The sequence below is a fragment of the Pimephales promelas genome, chromosome 25 (genome assembly GCF_988280905.1).
Source record: "Pimephales promelas chromosome 25, fPimPro1.hap1.1, whole genome shotgun sequence".
Classification (NCBI taxonomy): Eukaryota; Metazoa; Chordata; class Actinopteri; order Cypriniformes; family Leuciscidae; genus Pimephales; species Pimephales promelas.
This window is the reverse complement of record NC_142793.1, coordinates 24,418,709-24,439,708: the sequence shown is the minus strand read 5'-3', so window position 1 is coordinate 24,439,708 and position 21,000 is coordinate 24,418,709. Positions and strand designations below refer to the sequence as shown.

At 37.8% G+C, this 21,000-nt stretch overlaps 1 protein-coding gene across 1 annotated transcript; it reads right to left on the bottom strand.

The window, feature by feature from the left end:
* Positions 1-3,507: 3,507 nt before the first annotated feature.
* avpr1aa (arginine vasopressin receptor 1Aa) lies at positions 3,508-10,008 on the bottom strand. Its single transcript, XM_039647824.2, has 2 exons — positions 8,848-10,008; positions 3,508-6,697 (listed from the first exon to the last, which is right to left on the bottom strand). Exons 1-2 carry the CDS (start codon positions 9,716-9,718, stop codon positions 6,405-6,407), a joined length of 1,164 nt encoding a protein of 387 aa, XP_039503758.1. The 5' UTR covers positions 9,719-10,008; the 3' UTR covers positions 3,508-6,404.
* Positions 10,009-21,000: the final 10,992 nt, after the last annotated feature.

The window sequence follows — 21,000 nt, the reverse complement described above, 5'->3', positions numbered from 1 at the left end:
TCACTAAGTTATTCAGGGTGGTTGCTAGGGTATGTGTTTACTAAAGTTTTCTGGATGGTTGCTAGCTAGGGCATTATGAATCATACATTTTGATGTGTTTTGGGTGGTTACTATGGTGTTGCTATGCAGTTGCTAAAGTGTTCTGGGTGGTTCCTAGGGCATGCTATGCATTTTGAGTGTTGGTTAGGAATACATTTTACAGTTCTAATAAATTACGTGACGTAAGCCTTCCGACGTTCTCTGAGATCGTTGCGGCGTAAACAAGTGAAAATCAAAGCTTAATGTCCCAAACGCATCACTGAGCCCAGAACATCTACAGATGAGTTCAAGAGGAAGAGAAATATTTTCCACAACAACATGCATCACTGGAAAAGATGGTGGTTACGAAAGCTTTGATGCTTGTGTAAGCGTCGACTCTTGATCCAAACACAATGGAGGAGTCTCCTGATCGCTTAATAGTCATAACAGCTGGAGTTAATAATATGAGAATACAGAGCCCTGGGTTTGGGTCAGATAGTGTGATATAACACTGGTTAGACCTTGTTTTGGGATTTCATGCTCCTTGTCATGTCTGAGAGAATCTATGTGTTTAACATAATAAATTAGCTTTTTAAAAAGTTATAAATAGCGCCCGACTTCAGTCAATCCCAGACCTCAGATTGAGATCTATACATACAGAACGCTGGACCGGCCACATCAGACGGATTCATCTGGGAAGAGTGAATGGAAAGGAGTCTGTTATATTGAACAGAAGAAGCAATTAATCTCCATGAAGACAAGACAGAGACCCAGTATTCAAAATCCAGATGTGCATTTAAAGGGCTTCTTTCACATGTGCGCGCCAGTGTAATGGAGTTACGATCCTCCCCTACTGATGCCTGATAACACATTGCACAATTAAGATTAATGCAACAAGACTTTGCCAATCCCCCCTCCCTCTTTATTATGATAATGTCAAACATAATTCATTGTTGTCAGTCATCAAGTATGCGTCTATAATGTGGCTTTATAATTTTTAACATTTGTTTTAATATATTGGATAAAATATTTTTCTTGGTAACAGGGGTGTGCATAAGACTGACATTACACCTTCTTAATCATATGACACCAACCACATCATGAATATGAAGTAGGGTTTATGCATGACAACTATGTTATGACAACTGTCATTCGACATTTTTAAGTTACCAATTTCTTTTATGTCTCAATATTTCAACTTTAAACCATTTCACTGCTTCTTTTTCAATTCATATCAATAAAGACCCATTTCCATCCTATTTTTATTCTGTCCTTTTCTAGAAGGACGGCCTATTCCTTAGTAATTGTGTACAACTGCATAAATAATCAAGTACAAACTAATAAAACTGAAATATCTGAATTTGATCAAAACCGATTTCTAAAATACCCTTTTATAGAAATATTTTCTTAAATAACAACACAAGCATAATCATTCATTAATAGCTAAAGAGTTCAACATGTTCGGCAGAAAAATGATCCTGACTAATTCTGAGTGGAAACGTCAGACAGACGAGGGTCTCTCAGCTCTCGGTCTCAGTAATGTCTCCAGGAAATATTAATTGGACCCTGGTTTGCTTTGATACCTTGAAGAGAGAGTGTTTGACACGTCCTAAATAACCCTGCTGGAGAACAGAACTGATTAAACCGGCCTCGGGCCACTCGCTGCTTTCCACTAGTCAGGGGTGCGTTTCCCGAAAGCAAACTATGGTCGCATGTTCCGTCAGTTCAACAAGTCGGTGTTTCCCGAAACCATCATCGTTCCAACGAACATTCGCGAAACAGCATCTCAAAGTTGTGTGGTTTGAACGACAGCTCTCGACCTGTGTTTAGAGGCACCGTTTCTATGTATTGCATGACATTTGGAGGTAATAAATCCTTACCTGAGCAAAATAAGCAAGCTGACATTCAGTACAACCGGTGCCATTTATTCAGTATACATATAAATGTAATTTACGTCTTTTAGTTTTTCAAAAGATTTGAAGTAACGTGTTTGAAGAGTGCGCATGTGCGAACGTGCTCTACTATGTAAGAACGAGCCAAATATTGAGTCTGGTAATAAAGCAAAATAACTGAGAACAATTAGAAATAGTCCTCAGATGACATGTCTGTAATTGATATAAAACAAATCTAGCGTTAATTGGATCTCAAACAGTTTCATTAAAAGTATTATTACTCCATCACGTGCGAAACAAACGTGGTTGAACGATAGTTTGCGACAGTGGGTTTCGGGAAACAGTCGTGACTAGCTAGTTGATTTTTCCAACGATGCATCGTAGGCTACTATGGTAGTGAATCAGCAAACTAACGTTACGTCGTTGTATGGGAAACGCACCCCAGGATTGATGGTTTCAGAAGGGTTGATAGTTTCAGCTTAAAGAGCAAAACTGATTTTTTTTTTTTTTTTTTTTTTGCCATGTTCTAATCTGATTGGCTTTATGCAACTTATGAGGTTTTTGACTGAGTATGAGGCTGGAAGAAGTCCTTCTGAGGAAAATCAAATCGCTGGACAGGTTAACCCCTTCTGTGTCGTTTCGTAGGCTAATTTTTGACCCCCAAAAATTAATTATACGAAAATTGGTAAAGCTTTTGGAACGTGCTATGTGAAAAAAAAAATCTCGGACATGATTTAAAAAGGTTATATTTTCCCTGAATAAAATAGTCAGACTTTTTATTAGCGCATTGGAAACGAATGGAAGCGAATTTCCTCTAGTGGAAGCGTTCGGTACTGCAGCCACACACACACACACTCTGGCATAAAGCTCTTTTTTTTTAGAATGAATAGAAAGAACGGTTTATGTTTATTTTGTGTACGAGAAAAGAACATGTATACCACTGAGACACATAATTGTTTGCATTTTTCAGCATGGACATGATTAAGAAAACACGATGTGGTCTTAGTTTTTACATCACATCTCTTCAACATCATCTCTCGGACACCATACACTGAAATCATTCGTTCTGTTGTTCCAGTTTCACGCGTCTGGGATACATTAAGGTCAGAGGTGGCAGGAGAGAGAGAACATTCATCAACATGCGAGTCTGATGTAACTCTTCTCACGCACACACACACACACACACACACACACCGCAGCTGTCTCGTCTCTGGACTCGCGGACCGGACAGGAGAACGGTTGGTGAGTTCTGGAGAGAGAGAACATGTGTATAGCTACTCGAACAGGAAACAAACAGGAAACTCTCCAACTATTATCGGATGTTTGGAAAGGATCCTAGTAGGCAATCTGCACTGTGATGAAGAGTCTGGCGTTGCATTCGCACAAACACGAACAAAGAAGAAATATTAGAGGCCACTTTTGTTTTTCATTAGGTGCTTCATCAAACACTAGAACTGAAAGCAACAACAATAAAATGCTAATAAAAGCCAGTTAAACTCGCAGCTGCGTGTGTGTGTGTAGTAAAGTTGCAATTGAATGGCAGCGCTAGAAACGGCGATCGGTTGCTAAAAACACATTCTCGCCACAGATCCAGAACTAATATTTCTTGAAGGTTTGATTTATTGTATTTGGCACACAGATACACTGAGACATTTGTGAGTGGTACACAACACATTTAAAGTTTCATAATCGCATTTCAACATCGACTTGAACAAAACCTGAACGCACGCAAAGACAATTTGATAACACTTTAGAGTAAAGTTCATAAGTTAACATTAGTTAACATGAACTAATAATGAACTGCACATACAGAATTGTTAATTTCAACATTTAAAATCGTGTTAATGTACTGTGAACTAACATTGAACAGCTGTATTTTTATAACAAAGATGAAGAAATACTGCAACAAATGTATTGCTCATGTATTATGTTATAGGCCTACATTAAATAATACTAACGAATAAACCTTGTTGTAAAGTGTTACCCAAAATTTTAATAAGATTTTCTGTTATAGCTTTGCATTTATTTATAATTTCAATACATGCACAAACAGCCTGGAATATTTTAGCATGTACATTAAAACACCTGAAAAGAGTTATAAACCTGAAAGTGCGAATCAATAGCTCGAATTTAATTTCTCGCACCATTTATGATGCGCATTGTAACCCATGGGTGGGATAAGTGGAGTGCGTGTGTATTACACGCTATATCATATGGACGCAAAAACTATTTTTGGTACGAGAAAAATTCGTGCTATAGATGCGCAATTTCGTGAGATCGGGCTACAGTAAAGACGTGATTGGCCATGCATGTAAAAACATTCATTTATAAGAGCAATCTGATAAGGTTTCATGCTGCCAACGTGACGTTAATATTTCATTAAGCATAGTTTATTTAGTGCAACATTTATTTCGTTTCCTGAAACTGCTATATTTCGCCCTGTGTGAGTGTGTGTGGCAGCAGGTGTCAGTCTGCTTTACTTTGGCACGAGGTGCGGGTAAGCTGGGCCAGAACACACCGAGCGCCATGGCTTGAGCAGACGCTTATCTCAGGAAATGCCTCGCAGGACTCATTGTGCCGAAGTCCCTGAGGAGATTTACTGCGTTTTCCATGTTCCCACTGTTTCCATAATAGACAATGATCTGTATAAGCAACACGGCGGCGCGAGAGGTTGTTGCATGCGGTGTGAATATATTCGCATTATAGTACTGTAACACAACCTCAAGTGCCTTTTGTAAAATGTTTCAATGCAATAAACGACGATACATTTAAATAAAAATAAAATACGTTACGTTTTATGAAAGAGTCTGTTCTGCTCACCGAGGCTGTTCTTATTTGATAAAAAATACAGTAAAAATTGTGCAATATTTTAAATCTGTGAATATATAAGTGTATTTTATTGCTGTGATCAAAGCATCATTACTCCAGGCTTTAGTGTCACGTGATGCTTTTTCAGAAATCACTCTAACATGGTGATTTGAAACTTTTATTTTGAGGAAACCGTGACACTTTTCATTCTTCAGGATTCCTTGATGAATAGAAAGTTCAAAAGAACAGCATTTATTTTAAATGTATAATCTTTTTGTAACCACAATAAATGCCTTCACTGCCACTTTTAATCAATTGAATGCGTCCTTTGTGACTAAACAATATTTTTTTAATGCTAGTGTATCAGTTTCCACAAAATATGAATCATATTAGAGTGATTTCTAAAGGATCAGAGTAAAGACTGGAGTAATGATGCTGAAAATTTAGCTTTGATCACAGGATATCAATTACATTTTAGCACATATTCAGTTAAAAACAGCTGTTTTAAATGGTAATAATGTTTCTGATTTTTTTACTGTACTTTTGCTCAAATAAATGCAGCCTTGGTGAGCAAAAGAGACTCAAAGCATTTTTAAAAAAACGTATTCAAACTTCTCTCTGACGACAGCAATGAAGACTTCAGCTGGAGTCGAGACAAAGACAGGCTTCAGAAAGTTTCCAAACAATGTCTCAAACTCTGCTTGGCCGCAATAAAAAGTCAAATATTTCTGATCAAATGATCCAAGCTGTTCTCCATATATTCATCTCACAGCTCTGTACTCTTACTGGATGACTCGGTTTTAAATGAGTTTTAAAGGGGTCATCGGATGCCCATTTTCCACAAGTTGGTGTCATTCTTTAGAGTCTTTGTGTAAAGTTTCCTCAATGATTGTGTAAAACAACGCCCTTTTACCTCCTCTAAAACAGCTCAGTTTGACCTGTTTCGGTGCATGTCTCTTTAAATGAAAATTAGGTGCATGTCTCTTTAAATGATAATGAGCAACTGCTCCTCCACACAAGACATGTAAAGAGCTGCTTTGGCAGAACTAATACAAATGGCTGAGGTTGGAAATATGCTAATATGGGAAATATGCTAATACGGGACAGTGGTCGTGGGCGGAGCATGAGCAATACATGACTCATATTGCTCAAAAAATGGCTCCAAATGGCTTGATCATTGAGAGTGTTTAGGCTTTTTGAGGATAAAAAAGGAGTGAATGGATTTTCTTCATTGTATGGTGGTCGTGTCCACACACTGCATACACACATGTAAATGCAAACACCATATACAAGTGAATTTTGCATTCGATGACCCCTTTAAATGAAACTGGTGTATATCCGCTCATCCGCCGTGAGAGTCTGTGCTCTCTATAGCACGCATTGTGTATTATCGTGCAATTTATACGCGAAAATTAGTTTTTACGGGCATATGATACACAGTTTTCGTGTGCATTTCATGCGACGTTCATTTGCGTGTACACGCGCACCCGACACCACTAGTAAAGACGTGTATCCTATGCACGTAAAAACTCATTTTCGCGTATAAATTGCACGATAAACACACTGCGTGCTATAGATAGCATTTAGTGAGCGAGAGGCTCTCCAAAGTGCTGATCAATAAAGATCAATAAAGTCAAAAGCATTATCCGAATATCAATAAAGATGCACTCCCGTCCCGGGGCATCATCACGTGCCGGCCGGAGCCGATCGGTCAGATTTAGGGGACTGGTCGAGATCTTTCCAGGTTCCCGAGCTGCACGTGGGGCTTCGGTTGGTGATTTTGGTGAGCAGTGTGTTCCTCCGTAAGCTGCTGTCCGAGTCCTCTTTCCGGAAGCTCTGCTGGATCTGATGGGAGCAGGGGAAGCAGTGTGTGAAGTCGTGCAGGAGGTGTCCGCTGAAGACCATGTAGATCCACGGGTTACAGCAGCTGTTCAGACTGGCCAGCAGCGCAGAGAGAGTGACCGCCGTGTTCTCCGAATCTACACACACACAGTCAAACCAACGTTTATTCACACACCTTCAACATTTCTCACATTATCACAAGTTTATTTGCTGAAAATTGTAATAAAATACGAGCAGAACTCAGTGGATATTTGACTGGTTTTGTCCGTCCTTCTGTTCGACTCTCACACGTGAATTATGTTGAATATCTGTTAAATTTAACTCCACAATTAGACAATACCAGTTTAGCTCAACCAGTGACCAATGCTTCGTGTTGTTCAGAGCATTAGCAATTACAGAAATCATCAGTCATTTTTGGTCTCAAATTTGTATAAATTTTACTGTATTGGGTGTAATATGTCAGAGTTTACTAAAAATACTTCAAATAAACTATAGTGTCCTGCACCCACTAGTAAAAAAGATATAAAAATGATATCTGGTGTCTGAATAATTTTTGGTTTGACTATCAACGATACCTGTGGCTAAATGCTTTAATACACCGATGTACTTAATCCTTTCCACAAGTAACATGTTCATTAATCTCTCTCTTGACAAGCAACATAGCAATGGCAATTAATGTAGAATGTAACATTGTATCAACATTTTAGAACATACATCATCCAATTAGATTCTAAAGTCACGGCATTGGCCAATCAGCATCCAGGGGCGGAAGATATGCTTTATAAAATAATTATATTAGGCAACAGAGTGTCATTGTAATTTTCAAGAGTCAAAGAAATCTCCAGATTTAAAATTATATATATATATATATAGGCTATAGATAGATAAATAACAAATAAATCATTTAGTTTTAGTCACTTTTACCCGCAGGTGTTCTGCAGCGCCACTACACATAAATATAGCGAAACGAATGACTCATTTGTTTCGATTGAAGCCATTTGTCTTCTTGAACTATTAGGTGAAGATGGGGTGAAATCGGGTTATATACACATGCCATAACCTCACGAGGAATGACAGATTTACACACCATAAACCCTCTGCAGATGTGCTGCTTGGACGCTCTATTCTGGTCTCGTGACTTCATTTCTCAAAGATATGATCATATCAGAGAGACTATATTTAACGCATTATTATCACTTCTTTCCATTAGCAGCCATTTGTTGCACATTAAACTTCACGCGCTGCTGTGATTTTGAAGGTACTGGTACACATTTTATGATATTAAAACAATACAATACATACTTTTTATTAAGATTTTAGGTTAAATTTGTTCTGCTGCCATATTAATGCCTCATAATTACAATATGTTTTCTGTTTAAATTTGATACAGAAAATAAATCATTCTGAAAAGAGATTTGCTGCCTTGCGTTTTTTTTCGGTACAATCAACTTTGGCAGTTTAAGTCGTTTTCAACATTAAACTGATAAAAAAGTTGACAATTGCTTAACGTATTTTGATGCAATATGTAGAAACATGTATTTGAGCATAACACTTTTATCAGACTAAAAATATATTAGTAACACCAAAGTAGAAGTATTAATATATACTGTATGTGTTCAGCATTATATTTAGGGTCATATCAGATAAAAATATGATAAATGCACATTTTCACTTTGTACAGAGTGCAATCCAAAACAAGATAAGGACATTTTTGCTCTTTGATATTCAACACTGTAAAGAAATATTGTTGGTTTAACTTTAACTAAAGTTAATTGAAATGGAAAATTTGAGTTAATACAATGAAGGAGATTAATTTAATCACGAGAAACTCCAAATATTATGTTATCTGAACTACATAAATTAGCTAAGTTGATTTGACAAATGAAAATAATGTTTATAAAAATATTTTTTTTACAGTGAAGTAATTATAAAATGCATGTGAAGCATTATACAATTTTATTTCTTAAATTAAACATTTTATTAAAATCAGATGAAAGAATATTTAATTGTTAAAATATAAATATGTATGAAAATAAAATGTGCGTTACATTTTTAACTCTTATTGAATGTGCAATGAAATATAATATGTAAACGCACGCTTATAGCCCAAACACATGTCTGCGCACAGGGGAAACATGTGGTTTTGGAACAGTTTCCATATGATTTCACAATCAGTCATTTTTAAGAGTAGCGCGCATCAGTGTCCCACATGTGTTTTCTGCCTGCATATTTAATAGGCCACTAAAACTGTATTGATGTGTCCCAACATGTGAACGGGTTCACTCACCGGCCCAGCTGAAGTTCTCGTCCCACACCGACCACATCTGCACGGTAAAAAACGGCGCCCAGCAGATGATATAGGCGAGCACGATGACAAAGGTCATCTTGACGGTGCGTAATTTCGCTCTGGAGATCGTGGTGACGCTGCTCACGGAGTTCTTCCCGATCAGCCCGTTCTTGTGCGCGCCATCAGTCGGCGTCATCTTGGTCTTATATCTGATGTTCATCCTGATGCTGTGGCATATGAATCCGTAGCAGGTCATCAGTATGACGACCGGGATGAGGAATATCCCAGCTGTGATCCAGGTGATGTACGCGCGGGGTCCCCAGGGCTGGATGAAGTGGCCCCAGCAGTCGAGCACCTCGGACCCGTTCTGGATCTCACTGAGGGAGAAGATGAAGTACTGAGGGGTGCTGAGGACCAGGCTGCTGATCCACGTGCCCCCGATCATGATGTGGGACCTCCTGGTGGACTGTTGGAGGGTTTTCAGAGGGTGGCAGATGGCGATGTATCGATCTAGAGTCATCATAACCATCATATATGTGGACGCGAACATGCCCATCACCTGCAGGTGCTTCACGATCCGGCACAGAAAGTCCGGCCCGTAGAAACGGAAGGTTATTTCCCAGCACAGCTGTGGAAGGACCTGGAAAAACGCGACCACGAGATCGGCCAGGCTCAGGTGTTTGATGAACAGGTGCATTCGCGAGGTTTTCTTCTTGGTGTTGTGAATGGCCACCAGGACGCTGCAGTTCCCGATCACGGCGACCGCGAAGGTGACGCTGAGGACCGCGATCTCGATTTTGGCGACCTCTTCATCGCGTCCGTACGGGTCTGATGAGTTAACCGGGTGCGATGTGTTGCTCGCGTGTCCCATTGTAAGCCTCGTTAAAAACAACAGCAGTCCAACGCGTTAAAATGCGCGCGCTTTCCGCGCGTAAATGGAAACGCCGGTGTCCTGTTGCGCGCTACTCTTAAAAATTACTGATTAAATATCTGCGTAAGTAAAATGATGGATATTTAAATCCCACAAGGGTTGAATCATTAACTATCCCCATTGTGCGTTTACCCCAAGGCTCTTGCAGGTTATTAGTAGTTGTTCAACCCTGATCTTCAAGTGTCTCTCCTCGACTGTCCGTGCTTCTGCTCGAAGCCTTTTAAACCCGACTCGGATTTCACGCACGCGGAGTCAAACCCACCGGTGTTCAGCTGCTCAATCCAGTCCTATTGTTAAAGAACATCGAGATAACCCTCCGCCCACCGGACCCGAGGGAAAACACCCTCTTAAAGTCTGCTTGACACATTCCCATACAGTACAGAACCATAAACATGCTCACACTGTAACACCTGACCGGGTCATCTTTCACTCTAAAATAAAACAACAGTAAATATATATATTTACTCTAAAAATTGCTGGGTTGTTTTAACCCAACTTTGGACAAACCCAGCCATTGGGTTGATTTTTTTTAATTATTTTTTTAACCCAACGTTTGGGTTTGTCCATATTTGACCCAAAGTTGGGTTAAAACAACCCAGCAATTTTTAGAGTGTAGGTAGCTGCATAGATAGATAGATATAGATAGATAGATAGATAGATAGATAGATAGATAGATAGATAGATAGATAGATAGATAGATAGATAGATAGATAGATAGATAGATAGATAGATAGATAGATAGATAGATAGATAGACTCTAAAAATGCTTTGGGTCAAATATAGACAAACCCAAATGTTGGGTTAAAAATGCAATTAAAAAATGTAACCCAATCGCAGGGTTTGTCTATTTGACCCAAAGTTGGGTTAAAACAACCCAGCATTTTTTTGCAATTTAGTGTAGATAGATGGATGGATGGATGGATGGATGGATGGATGGATGGATGGATGGATGGATGGATGGATAGATAGATAGATAATACTTTTTTACAAACCACAACTCTCAAATTATAGCTTGTGAGAAAGTTTTACTGAACAAAAGTGTCAGAGCTGAGCATCACAGGACAGAGAGTGTTAAATAGAGGAATCCTGTGTTGAATATTGTTGGGAAGAGCCGTCGCTGTCTCCGGCAAAGACTAAACAAAATGTTCTAGAAAAGTGGAAACAGGATTTCTGATTAATAAATCAATCACACACTTCACACATGAAGCACATTTGACAAAAAGATCTAACAAGAAAACATAAAAACACAGAAACACTTTGATTTGTTATTAGCGCCCTATAACACATTCTTTAGGTTTACGCGACCTGTGTGTTCAAAGACTGGATCTTTGATATTAAACACAAAAAGATATTGAAAGCATATTATTAATGAAGTTAATAACTCTATTATTGTTGCATTGTATTATTTGATTTTGTCAGCTGAAAAGAAAAGCATCAAATCAGCTTTAAAACACTTTTCTGGCAGACCTCGCTCATATTAACATTGGACACTGGCTGATAATATGTATAGTTGTATAATACATCATTGGTTGAGAATGAGATGCAATATTAATACTTCAGTAATGGAACTGGATCTCTTTGTTCTGGGGGTTTAACAGCGAGGTAAAGAGGGATATTTAGGAAAGGTGGATATAAAAGGCATAAATGCACCCTCCCATCCTGTATGCCAGTCTTCTTCAAATATTTGCCTCTCTTTGCCTTGTTTTCCCCGTTCTCGTGTCTCTGCCAGCCGAAAGCTCCTCGCTCTGTCCGTTTAACCCTTTGATGCAGTAACATTTACAACACTGAGAAGAAAACATATTTTTGAAAAATAGTTCACGCAAAAATATAAATTACTCGGCTTCTTGTCGCTCCAAACCCGTAAGCTGTTGTTGTTTGTTTTCGTGGAAAGTGGATCTTAAAGGGATAGTTGACTTTGAAATTAATTTTTGGTGTGTTTTATCTTACCTCAAGGGCATCCAAGATGTAGGTGTCTTTGTTTCTGCAGTATTTTCAATTTTGATATTTTTAGGTCAAACCGTTGTTGTCTGTCAGTCATATAATGGAGGTCTATGGTCACCACCTCAAAGAGCATGCACAGAGAAGTCCACATTAAACATGATTTAATGACTCGTAAATGTAAGTACACACTGATGGCCTAAGACACGAAACGAGCGGTTTGTGTGAGAAAACCAACAGTATTTATATCGTTTTTACCTCAGCCACAAGATCCACCATCAACATTCTGAAATATTATGCCAAAAGTAATTACATATTTTTATGAAGCGATGTGGTATTCAATGAAGTATTTTTCATACTATTAACATTTTCTAAATTCTAAACAAAACTTAAATAAATATAAACTAATTAAAAAATAAATAAATCAATTATTCGCTAATCACAGACATTTAAAAAAATTTCTAATATGTGAATTAAACAGATTATTGCAGTATGTTTTACAAAAAAATACAATTTCAGTACTTCAAAATTTCACTATTAATTCCGTTTGTTACCTGCCATTTCTTTGCAAGATTCATTCGTATTCATTTATGAGTGGATTTTTTTTTTTAAATAATATTTCTTGATCTTTTTTTATGAAGAAATGAACTATTAACTAATTCTGAATCACTGCAAATAGCATAGAGAGTTTAGAGATATATATATATATATATATATATATATATAATCACAGACATGTTGTCCTCTATTATGAACGCTGGTTTCGATAACAAAAGCGGACTTTTTTGTTCTTTTTATGAGACTCACACAGATCGACCCATAAAACACTATTCAGAAATGAGACGGTTACGTAAGTTTTATATCTATTCAATACGAGCTCCTTTTGCGATATACGCACGACTTCGCAAACAGAGACCCAGACTGTATTGACCTCTAACGGATATGAACCTTATATAACATGTTCATGTACGTATGCATATGAGCAGTTATGCAACTCTGTGACTGACACCTGATATTAGACAGACACATGTGAAAATAATCCAGATATACATAAAACATTATGGGAAATAAGTTCAAAGCATTTTTTAGTGATGGCCAAACTTGATGACTGTGTGGATGGTCCTGCGATCACAGAGGGATCAGGTCTGATGAAGTGTGTATTTGCTTGTACATACAGTATAGAGGCTACAGTATATATCAAAGCTGGGCCGTTTGTACGTGACATTTAAATAGATTCAATGTCTTGAACTATTTCTGAACTCCGAGACATATGAATTTGGTTGTGGCATATTAGGCGTGCTTCAAATTCTCAACAACATTAACTTAGCGATAGTTATATTAAATGTAACTTGAAATACCAACTAGAAATAGATTTTCATTAGATCTAAACATCAATAAATATTTGGACACACAAATCACATTTCAAACGGTCATATAAACGATCAAAGGGAACAATTTTTGCGATGGCTTTAATATAATTGTCATGCTGCTTTCCAGTCGAATCACAAAGTTGGAATTTCTAATGTCCTACTTGGAAAAGTGCAGTTGAATCCCAGCTGACATTGGACATGGAAATCTAGAAATCTCATTTCGGTGTGATGATGTGGGTGTATGATGACATGTGGACTTGACACAACCATGAGAGGTGAACACAATTAAAGGAGTAATTCACTTCAGAATTAAAATAATCCCACGTCATCCAAGATATACTTTAAGATAAAGTGCCTCTACTACTAAAGACGCATGCGATACAACACCTAATGTTTATATTTAAATAAAATAAAATAGTTCACTTTTTAAAAAAAAAACTTTTGCTGATAATTTACTCACCCCCATGTCATTCAAGATGTCCACGTCTTTCTTTCTTCAGTCGAAAAGAAATTAAGGTTTTTGATGAAAACATTCCAGCATTTTCTCCATATAATGGACTTCAATGGGGTCCAAACGGTTCAAAGTCCAAATGAGAGTTTCAGTGAAAACTGCAAACAGTTCAAAGGGCTTTAAACGATTCCAGACGATGAATAAGGGTCTTATCAAGTGAAACGATCGTTAATTTAATAAATAAACAACAAAGTTTAAGTTTTATAAGCTCAAATTCTCGCCTTGCTCTGTTCTGTGATGTGCATTCGTGACTCTCCTGTTTGAACTCGATGATCAAAATGAACAAATCTTTTACCTAGTCAATCCGTTCATTTCGGTCGTTGAATGAACCAAATGACACGAAAAAAGATTCGTTCTTCATTTTGATAAATGGCTTACAGGGTTTTAGGTTCTCAAACGTCACATTACGCGCCAGAAAATGCTTCAGGTCATGTGATCGCCCAGTTTGGCAGAGTTATGATGGCGCTCGACGGCGTATTAATGCGGGTTGATGGAAATGACGACTTCTTCCACATTTTGGGCCTTAATTTATTTGCAGTTGTAGCCTATTTAATTTTATAAAATGCAAATGTTTTGGATTACAAAAAAACAAAATCAACATGTATTTTTCCAGTCCTGAACCTTTGAAATCAACAATGAAGCTTCTGTGATACTGATACTTTTACTTCATCATCATCAAATGCACGGTTTCCCCGAGACATTGTTTTACCGCTGAGGTTCAGACCAAAGGAAACTCTAATGGACAGGGAATCAGCGAGACCGTAAGCCAAGAACTCAATTCGTGTACAGATTTCAAAGAATACTTAAAACCAAGAAGCATTTTTCCTGTTTATCCCACTTAAAATTACATTCAAGGCTTGACGCCCACATAAATCATTATAGGGTTTTGAGAACAATCTTTCACAAAGTATTTAATGGGAGGCTTTCCCGTGAACAAGTTCCAAGTAAAACAGTCTTTAAACCCCCACAGCTCTCGGACGGTGGCGGATGGAGGGAAGAGGATTCGGCCCGATGGAGAACTGACTCCTGCATGTAAAGTGTCATGTGAAAGTCATCTCTGACTGGGACTCAGGGGGGATCATGGGATACATGGGTCTCTCCTTGGCATATCTCCTGCAAACTGACCTTTTGTTCTGATCACGGACCCGTTTCTCAGAATTGAATTTAAGTATTAACTTACTTCAATAAGTTCATAAATTAACAGTATATCAGATAATTAAATATGGTTTATTACTATAAATTTTAAGTTAAGTCTGAAAAACCAATAACGTCGCTACCGTTTTTTTTACAGTAAAGTTCTGGAAACAACCGCAGACGTTTTTTTTTTTTGTACGTAAAAATTACTTTTTATTTTTTACGACTGTATTTTTTATTAATAATGTTAACAAAGATTAACAAATACAGTAACAAATGTATTGTCAGTTAAAACATTAACTAATGTTAACCAATGAACCTTATTGTAAATCAACATTGTTGAGACTTGATACAGATGTGTGTCAGCGAAGTGAGAATTAGTTATCCAAACTACTAGACAGAAGCTAATAAACGAGGATCTCGATTAGGCTAACAGAAGGGTATTGAACAGACACATTCACACGAAACACAACTAAAATAAAAACACTGAATACAATAAAAAGGCAGGGGGGACTGTGATATTTAGAGGGCCAAGATATATTTAATATGTATGCTGTGGAATGCTTGCAATATATATTTCCTTAGACTGTTTCTAAATAATTTCACAAATAAATTTAGTTTTTAAACATAAAAACACAAACTTGTTGTAAAATTGGTTTGTTTCTGGAAAGGCTAATTTTAGTTCGCAACTTCCCCAACATTGACTGCAGATCATGGTCTTGTTTTTCAACCCCAGGCCACCCTGATCTTTCCCGGGTTTCCCTCTGAACTCTCGCTGTGAACTATAGACGGATGTCTGCTATTTCAGTACTAAACTCGCCTATAATAGAAACCAGTTCTGTTTACATTTCAGCCCCCGTTAGAACATACAGAAACACACACACACACGACTCTCCATTATAGACGTAATGGTTTTTATACTGGACAAATTCTACAGTATATTCTGTCCCCTTCACACTAACAGACCCCTAAACCTACCCCCCCACCCCCAACACACACACACACACACGTACGTCATGGTTTTTATACTGGACAAACTGTATATTCTGTCACCTTTACACTCTTAGAAGAAATGGTTCTATTTAGAACCAGAAATGGTTCCATCCCCCGCTTCATATTTGGAACTCCAAAATGGTTCTATATAGAACCTTTTTTTGGTAAAAGGTTCTTTTTGCCAAGTACGGAACCCCAGGATTCTATATAGAACCCAGAGGAACCCTTTTTTTAAGAGTGTATAGAAGCTTTTAGGGGTTCCAAATATGTAGCGCTGATAGAACCTTTTAAGGTTCTACATAGAACCTTTTCTTCTAAGAGTGTAGTCACAATGAATTCAGTCTGATTGAAACAAAAGCTGTGCATGTAAACGTATAGCCACTGGTCTGAAATCATTTATCAGTCAGACCCTCGGGGGTGCGATTACAGACCTCTTGAGCTTCTCCAAACCTCTTCAGACAATTAAAATACACTGGAAGGAATTCACTGAGGCACAACTGTCTTTATCTCTCCCACTCCGACTCTGATTATTCAAATGGTTCAACGGCTGACAAACAGTTCATGACTAAACGCACGACTCCTGCTGTTTAACTCTTTTCTAGTTTCTGAAATGGGTTTGATCTCTGTGACCAGACCAGAGGATTAGACCTCTTTGTTCCACCAGGTCACAGAGTTTTTCAAGCATGTTGAATTCAGGCCGAGTGAACCCGACCCCACTTACGGTTCGATTGGGGAATAAACAGTTGAAAACCAGACTTAATGATCTCTGCTCTGGAGAAAACCAATGTTCGGGGCGACTGGAGGTCGTGGTTCTGAGGAACAAACTAGGCCAAGCTTTTCAGAGGAACACTTACGGTCAGAAACACTCTCATGTTGGCGTGTCGTTGTGCGAGATTTATCTGCGCTGTCTCAGACCGTCACTCGGGTGGCGTTTATAATGTCATTTCGTTCACATCTTCAGTCCAGATTTTTTTTATGGCTGTGGCTTTCCAGTGTTTCCATTAGAAGTGTTTTTATATCACTGATGTTCTGTTCAAGTGTGTGTTGCTTAACGCATGTTGTTGTTTTGTATGTTGTTCCAACATCCAAGAGGATCTGCAGGGAACAAATGTTTAAGTCATTATTTATAAAGCACTTTATACAAGATGTATTGTTTCAAAGTTGAGGTGGTAAAGCAGCTCTACAGAAGATCATAGTGTCTTTCATCTTCAAATCGAACTTGGGTCTCCAGCCGACAGAGTTTAAACCCCGTCTAGCTCGAGCTCTTCTCATAATGTTACTCATTAGATCAGTAGACGGACAGAAGACGATATTTTGGAGCTGTTTGAACACATTCGATCACGAGTGTTAGAGCCAGACCGATATTATCGGCCGATATTAGCCATTTTCCAAACTATCGGTATCGGCAGTTATAACGGCCGATAAATGAATATTTCAAAAATAAAATAAAAACGGACGAAACACGCTTGAACCATGTCATGAGTGTTGGAGTTGTGTAGTTTGTCCACCAGAGGGCACTCTACACCTTCCCTGTTGGCAACACTCGTTGAGTTGGTCACGATACGTACATTGCTTGAATAACAATTAAAAGAACATCTCCATCAGTTCTCTTAACTCAAATAAGCACGACAAAATTTGTGACTATCACGTCCAGTTTTGCTGCTGTTAAAAAAGCCGAGAGTGAAGCGGAATTAGCTAGTAATAGTTACGTTACGTTGTTCCAGTGTAGTCGACTGACTGTCCTTTTAACTTTTGACAATGTGACTGAAGTATTTCTTTAATAGCGCGTGACAGTTATAGCAATGAGACGTATCATCTCTCCTTGGCCTGTTATAGTGAAAATGTAGGTTTCTTACAATTTGCAGTGTGACGTTATCCATTGCTAAATTATGGCTCATCATAGACTAGCTAACCACAAAGCTAGCTATCATCAGTCTGTTCTGTTGTGACAATAAAAGAAACAAGTTTCTTTTTAAAATGTATAATCATATTATTTTAGTTAAAACTCGTAAATAACTACAAATAACTAGGGAAATCTGTTAATGTTTTGTTGCGCATTTCTGAATAAATAAATAAATTATCTGCCAATATATCGGAATATCGGATTTTAAAACCAAAAAATATTTGTATCGTTATTGGCCTTCAAAATCCTTTATCGGTCGGGCTCTAACGAGTGTTTATGCTGTGAAAGCAATCCAGTCAAATGTGTTTTCAACAGAAAGTGGACAAGCTCAAATTGTTTTAGACCCCGGCCTGTATTTAGTGTCGTCCATTTACTGTGATCTGATCGACCAAACGCATCTTAAAAACAGAGTTTCAGTAGATAATCAGTACCTTAGTTCAATGGTTGATAAAGTTAGAGACTTTCACACAGTAAATAATGTGTGCAAACACTTTGCAAACCGTTTAGAAATTCTCTTGAGTGTTTATTTACTGCTAATGATAAAGGGAAAGTGGATGGTGATGATGGCATTCCTTGCCGTGACAGTGAAGTTATAGCAGTTAATATATGCACAGGTCCAGAGCATGATACAGTTACGCTGCTTTTTATGCAAATCACTAAGCAAAAACAGCATCTTATGTTTGTCATTCAAAGTACACTCTTAGAAAAAATGGTTCTATATGTAGCATAGGGTTCTTTACTCAACTCCAAAGGACATTTTATGCTAAAAAAAAGGTTCAATAATGACAAGAAAGAACACTTTTGGCACAAAGGTTCTTTAAAGGCTATTATTCATTAATATATTACATTATTCTGCTATATTTTGTAGTTGTTATTAAAGTATTGTTTATTAAACTTAATATCACATTTCAATCATGCTGATTTTTGAAGGATAAAAACTGAAATGGCACTCTTCATCTAATATTAATGAATTAAATTTTTTAACCACAATATCTGGAATTTTGTGATCATTCACATGCATTGCATTTTAGGGGTTCCAAATACGTAGCGCTTTGGAACCTTTTAAGGTTCTATATAGAACCTTTTCTTCTAAGAGTGTAGAAAGAAAGTCAAGAGGATGATTGTTATCTCGGAGTAAATGAAATGCTAAATCTTTACCTCTAGTTGTCGTGGGCATTTCTGCAGTTCAGAAAGCGGTTTAGAGTCAACACATGTGAAATCTCTGGGTGTTAGGGTGTTGAATCATCTCTGTGTGTGTGTGTGTGTGTGTGTGTGTGTGTGTGTGTGTGCAGTTTCAGTTCTCTTGGAATCTCTCCCGGTTTTTCCTTCTGTGTGGATTCCTGCACTGTTAATCAACTCGCTGGTTTTGCTAAGCGCTGTGCCGCTGTCCTTTTCACCTATAACACGTGTGCGGGCCGCCACAGGCCGGATTCAAGCTGATTTATTAATGTTACTTGTGCTTCTCATCTGTTTTGTCTCAATGCTGACAAAAGTTGAATCCTTTTGAAACAGAGGGTGACGTATAATGGAGTATAAACTCACTGTTCTGATTGGACGCAGATGGCAGAAAAGACCCAGGAATTTTTTTTTTTTTTTTGGACATGACATGGTGCATTATCCTGCTGGATGTACTGTAGCCATCAGAGGATGGGTGCATGGTGGCCATAAAGGGATTGACATGGTCAGAAACAATGCTCAGGTAGGCCGTGGCAGTTTTAAACGATAGAAGTGGGCCTAAAGTGTGCAAAGAAAACATCCCGCACACCATTACACCACCACCACCAGCCTGCACAGTGGGAACAAGGCATGATGGATCAACATGATGTTCTCATTCTGTTTACGCCAAATTCTGAATGTCTCAACAGAAATCGAGACTCATTAGACCAGGCGACATTTTTCCAGCCTTCAACTGTCCTTGCAAATTGTAGCCTCTTTTTCCTATTTGTAGTGGATCTACCATGTTTGAGAGAAAAGAAGATAGCGAGGAGTGGAAAACGAGCCAAAACCTTTAAAACAAAACGTATAATTAATTATGTATGCAATGAGTAATTATGCCATCTACCCAGCAAACAAATTTAGGTTCTGGGAACGTTAGTATTTGGTTCCCAGAACGTTCCTAGAACTTTCCCTTAAGGTTAAGGGAACGTTTCTGGAACATTCTTCTTACGTTATAAAAATGGAACCTAAAAATAACCTACATGGAACGTTCCTATAACGTTCTTCTTTGGTTACCAAAAAAAAAAAATAACCTCATGGGCCCATTCAAGAACGTTGGGGGAACGTTCTGTGTAGAGACTAATCTAACAAGCCAGATTTTTTAAAATATATGATATATAAATATATGACTATATATGATATGTCAATGATCTGTTCTATCACAGGATTCACATTTCAGTAAAATTGCATCCATTTCATAAGTAAGTCTTAATTTCTTCTTTATAATCAGTTTCTTGCTTTGGAGAATTCTGCCCTTTTCATTCTGCACAATAAAAATGTCACAATAAAGCCATCTTAAACATTGCTCTTGTTATGATAATCAGTGGATCAGATCTGGACAAATCAACAATATATAATTACTATCAATGTTTGCAATGCAGGAATGACTTTGATGTAACAATCAAAACTAATCTGACTTGTAAAATAAATATATACCGGTAGGTAAAATAATTTAAAAATGAGAAAATAACCCTGCTGTGTTATTCCTGATGGCTTTTTTTATAGTAACACATAGTATCAGTATTAACAGCAACTTCCCAAGTCCATTATATAGTCATCAGAGAACTTGTTGTTATATGATAATTCCCCTTCTGGTCTGGGCAAGATCCCAGATAAAGTGCAGTTTCCCACCTCGCCTTGGAATTCACAATGTGAAATTTCCGGAAAAAAAAAACCCAAAACAAAACATACAAGGTTAATGCACAGCAACAGGTTATTTTTACACTGCTAGATCATGCATGTGTTATTTGATCCTGAAATGCGTCGAAAAATAAAATGGCTTTCGTCACACAAGGGTTGATGATCGTAATAGTAAAACAAGACGTTCTGAGTCAAACCACATAATAATGAGTTCTTCCATGACTGGAATCAAAACCACAATATTATTTCAGACAAACAAATGCCTTTCGAATGTTTCGCAACAAATGTTTCGAATTAGAGTTTATAAAGTTCACAAAAATCCCACGACTGGAATGTTATATGCTGCCTTCAGGAACGTTGTCTTCATATTTTGTGTTTAATCCCAACCACATCTGCACAGCTTTGCTCTTGCCTCGTTTTCTGCATCCAAACCAGATTCACTCAGCATTAATCATGACTATTCAAAGCAGTTGCTCAAAACACCAAAGACAGGGGAGTGATCATTGGCTTCTAGAAA

Excerpts from the sequence above, each read along its gene's own strand:
- avpr1aa (XM_039647824.2), bottom strand. The coding sequence starts at position 9,718 with ATGGGACACGCGAGCAACACATCGCACCCGGTTAACTCATCAGACCCG. Across the intron at positions 6,698-8,847 it reads CGAGAACTTCAGCTGGGCCG|ATTCGGAGAACACGGCGGTC; the intron begins GTGAGTGAACCC and ends GTGTGTGTGTAG.